The sequence below is a fragment of the Onthophagus taurus genome, chromosome 7, assembly GCF_036711975.1.
Source record: "Onthophagus taurus isolate NC chromosome 7, IU_Otau_3.0, whole genome shotgun sequence".
Lineage (NCBI taxonomy): Eukaryota > Metazoa > Arthropoda > Insecta > Coleoptera > Scarabaeidae > Onthophagus > Onthophagus taurus.
Window position 1 is genome coordinate 9,929,747 of NC_091972.1, and position 14,626 is coordinate 9,944,372.

Consider the following 14,626-nt stretch of genomic DNA (forward strand, 5'->3'; position numbering starts at 1 on the left):
ATATATTATATGATTTTAAGGATTATTGATAGTGATTTAAAGATACTAGAAAATAGTAAAAGCCAATAAGTGTGTGTCGAAATGGTACTAGTCTAAATAGGTAATGATGTAATGTGGTAATGGAGGTAATATGAGTGGACTTATTCGGATTTATTTTTACTCGCCACTGTTCAATCCATTTTTCCAGCATCAATAAGTGATATTGTAGGTTTTGGGATGCCATTTCAGGAGATGTATGAGTAGCCATAACTACAGTGCCGTCCGCGTATGTATCAATCATAGTGTTGTTTGTCGTAGGCGTGTCGGCTGTGTATAAAAGATATAAGGTAGGCCCCAAAATACTACCTTGAGAAACTCCAGCATGTATCGGTACAAGTGGTGAATATGCATCATTTTGTTTAACGAAAAAGTATCTCTCCATCAGATATGATTCCAATAGTGTACATACATTTTGGATAACGTAGATAGGTTTTAAGTTTGGCTATAAGACCATCATGTCATACTCTGTCGAAAGCCTGTGATACATCTAAAGAAGCTGCTGTACAATATTTTTTGGCCTCTAAGACATCTCACTACTCTGTACAGTTATTCTATAGTACCATGCTGTTTTCTAAACCCAAATTAATAATTAGGAAGTAACTTTTTATTTAGTATAATGCTCTGAAGAGCTTCAATAAGAGCTTTTCAAACACTTTTTGACTTATTGTGATTTTATTTGATTTCAGTACCATAGTTATCTGGGACACCTTTTATTGTATTGGGAATGATCCTAGTCTTGCGATTGCGTTGAAGATAAGCAGTACTATTCGTAGCCCATGTTCAGGAATATGTTTAAGAACCAATCCGATTATAAGATCGTGGCGTTTTAAGCTCACATAATTAAAACTTTTAAATTTCATTACATGAGAAGCGCCTAGTGAAGTTTCATTTAGTTCTCTATGCTGGGGTAATTCTGTATGAGGTTGAAAAACGTTACGCAGGTAAGCTGCAAAGGTATTTGCTTTCTTTTCGTTATTTCTTGCCCAGTAACCATCACTTTTTCTAATGGGCGTATTAATACCTTGTTGTCATTTAAGTTTATTTGTTAGCTTCCATATTCAGTAATTCCTTTCCTTGTCATTAGAGAGATTACTAAGGAAATGGCTAACGTTTTCGTTTTTGAAACGTTTTAGAGCTTCTTTCAACAGACGAGTAGCCATATTCAGTTTTATTTTTTTACATCTTATTAATATCGCGCGGATAATGAATTATTTTATTACGATGAGCTTTTTGAATACATTTTGTGAAGTCATTTATCGAGTTTTCGATGTTCGTTTCATTATTGAGAGGAATAATTGAGAGGAATTTTTTTTCTAGTGCAGGGTCATGTTTCCAATCACATCGTCAATGTTGAAACTCATCTATTCTGTTGCTGCAATATCGTCGATTCGAACATAATTTTCAAGATTTTCTTGTGTTTGTTCATTTCATTATCTCACCTTTGCATTTGAACTATCGTAGATAAAAGGAGATAATCTTCTGGATCCCATTCGAATGATGTAAAATCACCATTATTTTTCTGAAAACCAACTTTTTTGAAGCAATTTTCTATCGTTGCTGACGAAACTTTATTCCAGGCTGTTTTAATATAATAAAGTGCTTCTAAAACATTTATGGACTTCTTACTTGATCCGTTTTTAATAAAATGTGCTTCAGTATTATTAACCTTCGATTATAGAATTTAAAATATTCTATGATCCCTCTGGTCTAGTGCTTCTTACGCTATTTTTCCAGTTAACCATTGAATGCCCGAAAGTTGGCAACATTCCTTTGGCCTTCACTAAACGTCCCGATAATGGAATGTTTTGGCTACAAGCAAGAAAAAACCAATTAAAACACATATTATCAATTTAAAGTCCCACAGTTTTCAAAAAAAATCTCTTTCCCAAAGAAAAAAAAAGCTCATAAAATTAAAACCTGTAAAATCATCAAAATTGATAGGTATTAATTCTTAAAGAAGACATAAAATGTGTGGTAATTGAAATGAAAAGTAAAATGAAACTATTAATGTATATAATACGGTCCTGCTTGTGAGATTCCCGTTGGAGAATCGAGTTTCAGTATTCCAACGACGAGGAGAAGAAGATGGAGGAGGAGGAGGAGGTGACGGTGAGATGTGGGGCGAAGCAATGAGGAACACGCGGTTTTCGGACGTTGTGTGTCCATCCGACGCGGAAACCGTGGTCGTGCGAGGAGTACAGAAGTCGGGGCAGGTTAAAAAATTAAAATAGGCTGCGACGAAAATAAAAAATCCGTTGAATATTCATGGCGTGGACTTGTGGGGAGTCTTGCGACGGTTACACAAAACCTATTTATGCATGTATTTTTAAGCAGATACCGACGGTTTCGATAACCACAGCAACGTTTTTATCGTAATAATTTAAGTTTGTTGTTGTTACTATTCGTTTTTTCTTAATGTTTAACAAAATCAATAAGAGAAAGTTAAAGGATATTATCGGTAAAGATTTAAATTGTCGATGGTGGTGTGCGAACAAAACTTTGTTCCGCAAACAGGCGAAGAATTTACATTGGCGCTATTTGCAATTCAAGTTTGTCGTTGTACAAGATTCGCTCCTCCGATCTTGTGCATACATTTGCTTATCAGTTTATCATCGTCCCATACACGTGCATCGCTTGACGGCGGCGGAAACGTCGTGTTTGGCGAGGTTACGAAGAAGAAACGTGTGCGTACTGAACGATATCTAACGGTGTATAATTGAATAAATAGAAGAGATAACAACAAAATAACGTACTTGGTAGTTTTATGAAAATGCAAAGAAATTCAACAAACTTATATTTTTATATAGAAAATGTAGGAAATTGTGAAGATGAGGATGTCTCTTTTTTTATATTCCGATGTCTATTATATTTTTGCATGTATAAGTTATAACCTCGAATATAAATAACTTCCGGACATCCAAAACTCCAAACATAGGTGTGTTGATGGTTACAAGTTCTCCTTTCCTAATATCTTCTTAATAATCCTACGTTGTAGTATCTCCAATGGTATTAAGTGAGTATATAGCCATAGCGCAGCCTCGACTCTACCAAACAATGATACAATGTTTTTAAGTGATAAGCATTGAGTGTGGATCTTAGATGTTTGAATTTATACAGTGAAGTTCTCAATGTTCTTGATATACTTTCAACGTGCCTATTCCACCTCAAGTGACTATCAATTACCACTTCGAGTCAACGAAAACTATGTGTGGATTTGATGCGTATGACAGTTCAAACGTCAGTTTGATTTAACGCAAATTTGATTTCAAAACATGATACAACAAAATTCCCTGTAAATGTTGCCAACTTCACAGTAATTTGACAGGTATTATATAAAAAAATAAACTACCATAACTAAATTATTCAAGAAATCAAGTGGAAATCATCAATAAAATGATAACAGATATCTATAAATATAATTTCACACAATGAAGTGTTAATATTGAAAAAAAAACTTTTAAAGAAACAATGCTTTTGACGTTTGAATAATGTGAACATTACCCTCTGAAAAGAGAAAAAAAAACTAATATAACGGATAATAAAAGGTGCGTGCGTGCGCGGAGATGAACGTCGCGGATAGAATAGGGAATTCAGTTTGAGGTGGACAGTTAATTCGTGTGGATCGAGACGGATGGTGGCCGGTAACGCCATCTGGCGTCGTATTTGGCGCACGCGCAGTCAGTGAGCTGTCAAAATGGCGACGGTAAAACCTCGTAAACGTCAGTGAGCGCGTTCAGCGCCCGTTCCCGGCTGAAATGGACCACAAAAAGAGTCCAATACGTCGAGCGAAACGACAGGCGAAGCTCGTCGAAGACAACTTTTGGGACTGCAGCGTGTGCACGTACAGGAACGGCGCGGAGGCGTTCAAATGTCTTATGTGCGACGTACGAAAGGGAACGTCAACCAGGAAGCCCCGCATCAATCCCCAATTGGTGGCCCAGCAGGTCGCTAGCCAATTCCTGCCAGCGCCCAGCAAGGAAAAGCGCGAACGAAAAGACGGTAAAAAATCGACTGCGAAAAGGCGACACCCGCCCCGACTCAAGAACGTCGATCGAAGTACCGCGCAAACCCGCGAGGTTACTGTTAATAGTGTTACCGTTGTGATCACAGAGTACAAACCGAAGATGAAGAGCGCGGAAACGATATCCAGCTCCAGTGGGTCGGATCACGGTTCTCAGTCCGAATCGAGTATGGACGCGCCCCGATAATATTCATTTCGTATTCAAAAACCCCAACTTCATTCACCCCCGCGCGTACTTCATATGACGTCTAACGTTTACGTTTTCGCTGTGGTTCGTTACGTTTCCGGCACGTTTACTTCCTTACCAGTAAGTAAAAAAATATAAAAATAAATGCAAAAAAAGTCATTTTTCTCATAAAAACTTGTCATAAACAAAAGGATTTATTTATATCGAAAACGATATTTACTGCTTTTAAAACCGCTTCATGTCACGATAAACACAATACAATGAGAAGGTTAATGGCCATTCTGCCATCCATCTGTGTCGCGGTTTGTAATGAATGATTAACTTTGATTGGGTGTTAGTCGAGCGGATTTTGTTGTTGTGTAGATTGTTGAATTAATGAAACGAATTGATGGAGTGTTAAAAATTATATTAATTGATTATATTTCTATATTAAAGTAATCAAATATTAAAGATTTTTTATTCAATTTATAAGTGTTAATATAAAAGCGTTTTAAAATTAATTAGAACATTAAAAACATAAAAAACTATGAAAGACCTTGTATTCTATGTTATATAGATTTATTTATAATAATACTAAAAGATAGAAACTTTCAGATTTGGAAATGACTATCTCAAAGCTTAACTATAATCAAAATTTATGTAAAACATAGAATTTAGTTTATTCAATATGAAAATCAAAATATAAAATTATAAGAATCTAAATTAATTTCTTAAAAATAAGGAAATAATTTTTTTGTCTTTTGCTGGCGATTATCACATTTGGGGTTATCAATTATCATTAACAATAATCACTTTTCAAAATGTTGATGATGTGATTTTTGAAGAATTTGGATAAATATTTTTATAATTAACACATCAGAACAGCACCGATTAAGCCAGCTGTCAAATTATTTTGGTAAATTGATTTCCAGAGATTATTACTTAATTACATATAAGTATGAGATTAATCAGTATTTATAATAATTTTGTGAGATCCACAATGATTTGATTCAATTTTTTATTTTTATGTTGGCATTCTGATATGGATATTTCAGTTATGAGTTGATAGCAATGACTTAATATGAGATCTACAGTGGCGGACAAAAGTCTACATACAGCATTAAATTATGAGGTTTTTGTACAACGTAATAAGATAACACAAAATTAGTATTACAGTGTGATTAGAGATACTTATTTACAAAAAAGAACAACACGCAAATCGCTACATACTAAAAATTCAACAAATAATACAAAAATTAATAGGACAAAAGTTTACTTTTTAACTAAAAATAAATCATTAAGTCCATGTAACGACAGTTTTTAAAACTCAATATTTCGTTGGCCCTCCATGAACTTCTGTAACTTTGCCAGTCTCACTGTAATTTTTGACGATGGTCTGGACTGTTGCTCTGCTTAGATTTACAAATTAGGCAATTTCGCAGTAAGATTTCTTTTCTTTTGGATATTTTATCACCAATTTTCTAATTTCAACAGAAATTTCTTTTCGCGATGAAATTTTGCAGCAAGATCCGTAATCGCTACTGAATTAAGAAAAAAGAAAATTGCAATGCTAGCTATTTTATGCAAGTCCCATTTGATTACTGTAACTCAAGTGCATTGTATGTAGACTTTTGTCGTGTTAGTTTTTGTAGATTTTGTAGCTATTGAGTGATTTGTCAATTCAATGCTGCATGTAGACTTTTGTCCATCACTGTATAACCTAAATAAGGAATAAAGTATATGTCAATCTGTCGCAGGAGATCATTGGTGCCCTTTTTTAGCTGCGTCAAAGGTTTTCAAATATTTTAATAAATGTCTGTGCCAATTAAATTTGAACTAAAACGTTATACGTTTATACTACTATATATTATGTTAGCGATATTTGAGTACTGTTGGCACATCTGAAAGTGGGCGTTGTGTATTCTGTGACCATATCTTGTCAGCTGTTTTGCAAACTCTTTAATCTATAAAGACTTCTGTCTTTATAGATTAAAATTCTTTTTAACCCAGTTTTATAATCATGTATGCAATATACAGCGTGTCCGTAAAGTATCCCCTACTTATAGGGGATTTAAAATTTTACTAGTATTAATATTAGCTAAATAAGGAAATTTTTGAAGAAAAAGTACTTTCAATTACTTCAAATTTGTTTAAATTTATAAAAAAAGCAATAGATTGATTTAGTGAAGTTTGTTGAAGTGTGGTTTCGCCCAATCTTGTTGGGATTGAGTTGAGTCAACATTATCAGAAAATCTGGCCGTTATGGAAGGAATGATACCGTTTTGCAAAAATTTGGTCGACCAGACTTCGAGAAATCTTGTAGATGCTCATGATTTTTAAATTTAGTCACAACTCGGCTTACCACACTTTGGCTAATGAGTTAGCGATTATGATAAGTTGCATTAAAGAGGTCAACTACTTACTAAATCAGTTTTTGACACTTAGGAAATTGTTTGTAATAATTGGTTACCATAGTTACTCATGGCTACTACTATTTTTAACAAAATTCGATTTCTTCAACGTAGGCTATTGCCTAATCTGTCTCGCCGTTAACATTTTATTAAAGATAACGATTAATTGTTGATATATGAAACAATTGGTTGCCATGGTTACGCATGGCTAGTGCTATTTTTCAAGTGAATGGAATATAATGAAGCTTTAAAGAAACTCTTTTTAATGGTTTTAGCGAATTTATCCGTTACTTTTGGAAACATTGTATATTAACCTTAACAGTTTTTTTTTTCTGTCATGTGTGCAATAATATATGGACAAATAACAAATGTGTTGTTTGAGAAAAGCCACACGAAAATATCCTAAATGAATAGAACTGGCGATTTTGATGGCCAATCCATTTGGCACCAAACTTTTCATTTAAAATGTTCTTGACGTTTGGTGCAGTTTGAGAGGTGCTCCTCAAATAGACAGAAATTCATGAATGTATTCTTCATTCAGCTACCAATGTAACTAATTCTGCATTGAAAATAGGTTGAGTTGTTTTTCTCGTCATTCTAAACTTGAGGTTTTATATTAAATAGCTTTTTCTTAGTATGAGTCATAAATATTTTTGATTTAGACTTTTTACAATGTCGCGTTGTATTCTTCAGGTCAGACATTTCAAAGATGGAAGCTCTTGTAACAACTTTGTTGTTTTTCCATTGACATAAATACCACTACTTTCTCTATGTATTCTTGTAGAACATACAAATTATTTTGTTTTTCTATTTTAGTTAAAACTTCTTCCACAAAGAGAGTTGAAAAAATTCGAATGGTGTTTTTTCCAAAATTGAAAAATGGAATTATACAACTAAGAATTTGAACATTTCTTTTAAATGGTTGAACAGCGAATTGTGAAAGAGTCATATTGCCTTCAAAATCATTTATAATTTTACAAAATACATAAAATAACATTTCATAGAAGATCATCTATGTTTTATGTTTTAATACTGCAAAAAAAGCATAAAAGAACTGTTAAATAAAAAAAAACTTTACCTATTAGTCACTATGAAAACGTTTCATTAGTTCCAATAATTTCTGTTCAAAAATATAAAAAAAACAATAAAACGACTAAAAGCAAACTAAATTAAACAAAAACAATCAAGGTAAAAATAATAAACAAATAAAAATGACGCAAAAATACACGAAATAACCTTTATAATAAATTCATTGAAATACTTATTTGAAATGTTTGTGTAAAAGTTATTGAGTAGTGCGTTTCCATGTTGGAAAAAAGAAATTGCACTTGTAAATTCAACATATAAATACGTATCGTGCTATTTAAAATGTAAGCTGATGGTGTAACTGAAGAGACAAAATAACCAACAGGAAGTGTTTCATAATCTTGGTGCGTACTGTGTTTGGTTAAAGTTTTAATTTAGTAGTTGACATTTAAACAATTAAGATAACTTTTAATTTTTTATTAGTATTTTAATAAGTAATATCAAAAATGACGTAATTTGATAAGAAAAAAATTTTGTAGGCGATTTTTGTAGATACGGAAAAAATCTAGAACATTCCACGTCTGTAAAAGTTTCGTCTTTAAAACTAGAAAGTTTTCTCAATAATTTTCCTCGTCTGCAATAGACAACTTTCCAGACTTTGATGTAAATGAGCATTAACTATTTCCTTCTGTGTTATCTTTTAGTTTATCGCTAAATTAAGGTTAATTTAATTCATGAAAATATTTAATAATAATAATAAAAATAGTCCCAAAATCTGTTTACAAACATATTGTGTTATTATCATGGTTTCATGCATTAATTATTATTGCTTTTAAATTTATTTTGTTTTCGACTAGTTTATTTAAAATCGAGCAACGAAACCAAACTGTACAAGAAATCTTAAACATTTCCTTTCAATGCGTATGTTGAACATCTGCGCTTTATCTACACATCTGTGGCAGGTGCGTTATAGATGAAACAGAACATTTAAGATAAACAACAAATATTTCTTACGTCATATCACATTCAAAATGGTCTCTATTATGTTTCATTAAGTACGTATTAAAAATTACAGCAAATATTTTCTTTGGGGAAAACGTAATGGGTTGGTTCATTACTGACTTAATTAAACAACTCCATTTAATGTGATGTTACATCGCCACATCGATTATTCATATTTAACTTTTGTTCTAATTTCCAAGTAACACTGTTGGTTTACTTAGGGTACATATGGCAAACAACTGGCAAAAGTTTTTACATTTTTTTTTGTTTAATTTCATAGCGTCTTCATATTTCTATTTTAAAGTTTCTGCCAAAGATGTTTTTCTAAAATCTTATTAATCTAAAATGTCTTCATTTTAAACTGAATTGACTTATTTTACTCCGAAGCCATTTTTTGAAATACAAATAAACTATTATGGTTTGCAGCGAGATATTTGTGAAATTTCTGAAAAAAGTTTTAAATGACGTGGAATAATGTTGACCATACATACATTCTTAAATGTGAGAGATGAATGTATATGATTACCAAAAGCTAAGATATCTGATTTTGCATTTGTTATAAAATTTTGTTAGATTTTAATCCATAAAGACCGTGGTGCTTTCAAATCACGTTTTTACTAACATGAACTTTCTTAGATCATACAACGGCAATTAAGGATTAAACAATAATCGTGTATGAAGATGTGCCAATATCAAAGAACAGTGTAGAGAAATCACACAAACAATTACAACAGTTAATTAAAATTCAATTTCGATTTGATCATTCGATCTGGATGATGATGATGAATTGTGGATTTCAATTACCTTTCTGTGTATGATACTTATTGAAAGGGTGACGTAATTTCCATTAGTGAAGTAAATAATAATTTTGGAAATAGGCGAAATATACATTATTACCATGTTTTATGGTGTGATTTCATTTTAGTAACTTGAGATGTTTCTGTTTCCAAAACATAATGTTTATGTTCTATTCTAGACAATATTTGTATGTCTCTCTTGGTTGTTTCTTGAGTAGGTTTGATTGAATCTGGCATCCTGGAATTCTGTTGTCTTTGTGTATGAAGCTGCTCTCTTTATTTGATTCAGATGTGTATCTTTGAGTATAGCTGAATAAACAAACATATTTCTAGCATCACCAGCACTAAGTAACAAAACATCTTATCTTATCCGTATGTGTATCAGCTTGTCGATTATGTTACGATGCGTATAAATTATTAATTATACATAGTTACCATGCTATATGTCAAAAACTGTTCTGGTGCACTAACAACGACATCCTAGATTGACAGAGTCGTGGTACATCTATTCCTTGATTTCCACAGTAGTTTCTTGAGGAAATCGGAAAATATAAAAAAACGCATAATTACTTTCAATAAAAAAAACAAACAAAGGTAATAAAATATATTTGTTTATTAATTAGATACAACGTATAAATCAACAAAAAATAAAATCTAAAAGATAAAAATTATCACCATCTCTTCTTTCAGATCATCGACGTCAAAGTCTTCTTTGTAACTAGTTCGAGGTTACTTTCATCAAATAAAAATGTGTGCTGATTCCATATTAGAAGAAAAAACATTTGCACTCCGAGGAGATTTTTTTAATGAAATCTGTTATTAACATTTGTTTCTAATTTATTATTTCTTAATAGACTTCATTATATTAAGCCAAGTAGTGATAATATCATGTTGGAATCGAAGACCCTGTTTAATATTTGCGTCATTTACCAATACCTTAATTTTTTTTCTAAATCAACCCAGTCTTATCAGCAGTAAAAACCAGATCATGAGTATATGAATCGTGTTGGAATTAAATGACATCCATTTCTGAGTTTGATACTCTATCCAAATCATTATCTTAATATATTAATGCCTTCTCCACGTTTTTTATTACAATATATCTGACATAAGAAGTTGTGCTCGAACTTTTAGCCATTGTTTTTTCGACAAAATTTTCATTTCTAGTATCTTCGTTTGCAATATAGTCGATTTGAGGAAACATAACAGGAACTGTTATGTGTGTTGAAAATGTAGTTGATATGGAACATATCATATTTCTACACTTTCAATTGCAGGTATCAGATCATGCTTTTTTTTTATTGTTCTATCAGTTTTGTTAAACATGTGTTTATATGGCATATTTGATAATCTCCTCATAGTCAGATAACAACCACCTATTTATACTTGTACATAATTAAGTCTGTACGTTGGCTTCTCCGTCCTATTTACGACAAATAGGACAAATTATTTATAGAAGAAAGACAGAAAAAAATTATAGTTGTAGAAGTTAAAATAGTCCATATCTCTGTAGCCTTTCCTATATAAGTGTTTTTTTGGACTTTGTCCAAAGCAACTGCGATATACTTTAATTTTTTTAAATAGTCTTGGACATTTGTTTTTAAATTGGTGTCGTTTACAAGCTTTATTATATCTTTATCAATACTTATTCTGTTGTTTGAGCAAACGTCGAATAATATCGACCAGTTTTTCAAGTAACTTTCCAGGCAGTCCGATAAAGTATTCCAACGAACATCCTGAGGCAATACAAGAGCAGAACCACCAGCTTCCCGAAATTTTGCGCTAGCAAAATGTACATTTCTGAAATATTTACAATTTTTTTTGGTATTACTCTTTATTCCTGGCACTTCTATATCATGGGCAAGTAAGTTTAATATATGGGCTGAACAACCATAAGTTATTTTGGTCACATTTGCAGCGTTATCTGTGACTATACTAGTTACCTTACAATTGTATTCTTCACATTTCTTAATTGAATTTTTAAGTAGCTGTAATAAATACTCAGATGTGTGACTATTCCTACTCGTATCAATGGACTCTATCAGATGCACCCGTTCACTTTCAATATCTGTGACACATACGCCTATTATAGGTTCATTATGAACGTTACTCCAACCGTCAAGCGCTAAACAAATCTTATTGTTGCATAAATTTTCTTTAATCGTTCTTTGTACTAAATTATGAATCTTATCAAGCAAGTTAGTAGAAACAGAATTCCTATTTGGTGACTTATATCCAGGACGTAATGCATTTATCATCTTTTTAAATTCGGGATGTTCAACTGCAAAGCTTGAAATGGTGCTTTTAGAAGTAGACGGTTTTGGGGTCATCACAACGTCACTGTCATTTGTACTTAAAGTGCTATCAGTAACAGAGATTGTTGATGTTGACGCTGACATAGACTCTGAAAAAAAAAGATTTGTTCAGTAATTTTTGTCAAATCAAATCTTAATTAAAGGGTTTAACCTAACCTAACCTTGAGGATTAATAACAACACCCTAATACCGAAAAAATAAAAATTTATAATTCAAAGTTACCTGTGTTATTATTTGGGTAAGCATCTCTTACATATTTTTAGGTTTTGGATAGCTCATCTAGCGTTAAATCCTCATCTGACTCGGAATCATAGACAGTTGACATTGGTAGCTGAGAATTTTAAGATGGAACACATTTTTGAATATGTTACTAGTCCAGCCATAATTACTTTACGTTTATTACATTTAACAGTCACTGATTTTTTGTTATTATCTTTAACAACATCTTCCTTCCCATAGACGACATTTTTCAAAAGAAGAACACCACAGCAAAAAATAACTTACAGTAGACGTTATTGCAATAGCCAACTTGCAATGCAAATTTATAAATAGTCTGTGGTTCCTCCAAGGCAATAGTTCCTCATTGCAATTGGTTTTCTTATTTCGGGGATTCACCGGCACAGTATCACGGCGGCGGCGCGACGTAGTTCCAACTAATTGGCAGAACCAAAGGCACACTAATAACAATAACAGCAAGTGTTTTTTTCTGATTATTCTGTGCTTGTACATATTCTTAGTCCCAATTGCGTTATGGCAGGTTTGACACATTCAAGTACTTTATACCAAATAAATAGCTTCGACGAAGTAATTTGCACAAATAATTATACTAAATAATTCGTTTACGTACAACGACCTACATGTACAAATTACCTCGTATAAACTATCTGCATAAAACACAGAACGTATAAACATTCCCTTACGCATTTCAAAACAATACGAATAATATGGCTGAAATGCGGCGCCACAAACTGAAGGTCATTGAAATGCTGTTATAAAACATCAAGAACTTTCTCGGTAAGTGATATATGGAGCTACTGTATAAAAGTCATTTTTGTTTATGTTATCATTGTTTTGGATCTTGCATTATTATTAAACATGACTAATTATTTATCTAAAATCTTCAAAAATATGAATATCTATCCTCCTTCGATAAAACATTTTTCAACACTTCAAAACACAATAAAATCCATCAAAAGTTTCGAATCATAAAAAATGAGATTTAATCAAAACGAGAATGTGCCATTTCTTTAAACTTGAAAGATTCTTTAAACTTGGTCATTGAAAATGTATAATTTTTTTGTTATTAAGTGGTGGAATTAAAATGCCGGTAACGTAAACGAATGGTTGTAGGATACAGAAGAAATCGAAGAATAAAAAAAAGTAACAATAACGTATCGTATACATAGGCACCACCAGCACCAACAACCAACAGCAGAACCAAAGTCGACAACAGCAGCGACGGTGGTATAACGTGCGGGGTGAACAAACCGCGCGTCCATAGGACATTGACTTTCGCGTCGCGTCGCGTCGCCGGCGTCGCGCTCGCGTTTTGCGAAAACGCCCGAATCGATGATTTCGTTTGTTCCACTGCCTCCGATCGCGTTTTTCCGGTAGCGCGCGCAACTCATCCTACTGCCAGAGCGACGTGTGTCCGGTCGGCGATCTTCTCCGCTCTCCGTAATAACAATTAAGGCTTTAATAAAATGCACACATACATATGATAAAAGACCGTGGGCGCGTTCCAAATAATAACAACAAAAATTCTCGAAAAAAAGACTGTAAAGGTGTGCCCACACATTGCGCGGCATGCCTCGCGATTTCCGACGTGATCGCGCGAGGCATATTTGCCTCGCGCAAACATTTTTTGATATGTCCAAAATTGCTGCTGCGAACTCCGCGTAATGTGTGGACACACCTTTAGATTATTATTATTATTTATATTTAATTTTATTATATCCATCGATATATACATGCGAGGTAGAGAAAAATCTTGTAAATGTGTAATTAAGTCATTATTTATATCGCATCAATTTTTTTTCGATATTAATTAATTTCGGCGTGTATAGAAACTATTATTATTATTATTATGTATCTGTAATTATTGAAATTTCCTTTTTTTCAAAAATAGGCTAAGTTTATCTAATGTTGTTATTTGTATTTATGGTATGTTCGAGATTACTATATATATATTATGTACTTTTTATTATTGTAATAACGATGAATGATTGATGATGAGCGAGTATTAAAAAAGGTATGTTTCTCAAAATGTATGTAATAAAATTTGTTTATTATAAAAACGTTATGTTTCAATTTTTTATACATCTTGTTCAATGATTTTTATATTTACCACAAAGTCCCGCCGCACCACGCCGTTAATTTCTTTAAGATCTCAATTAATTTGTGATTTACAGTTGCAACTAAAACTAATCATCCAATAATTAATGATTCTTAATTCTTCCGATTGGTACTAACCGATCATTTAATGGCTGATTAACTTTGATTAATCTTTTTATATACATTTTCTTAATAATAATATAATTAAAGAAGAATCATTTTTATCTGCAATCAATATTAAAATTCCTTATTTCAATGTAGAACAGCAAAGTATCATTTTGTTAAATAGTTAAGATTTTGGTGTTACAAATTAAAGTTATTAATAATTATTAACTTGTAAGACTCAAACAGGCGTCAAATGTATTTAGTTCTTTTAATTTGAAAGTATACAGTGAATTTCACTTAAGATGCAATATACTAAAATATATTTAGCATGTACAAATAAATAATTTAATATCATCAATACGATCAAATCGTCAGCATAATTCGTATAGTTATCAGCATGAAAATCTTCA

General features: G+C 32.2%; 1 protein-coding gene across 1 annotated transcript; it reads left to right on the forward strand.

Moving 5' to 3' along the window:
• The first annotated feature begins 3,497 nt into the window (after window positions 1-3,497).
• RYB (ring and YY1 binding protein) lies at window positions 3,498-14,074 on the forward strand. Its single transcript, XM_071198151.1, has one exon. The coding sequence runs from the start codon at window positions 3,795-3,797 to the stop codon at window positions 4,245-4,247; it is 453 nt and encodes a 150-aa protein (XP_071054252.1). The 5' UTR covers window positions 3,498-3,794; the 3' UTR covers window positions 4,248-14,074.
• Window positions 14,075-14,626: the final 552 nt, after the last annotated feature.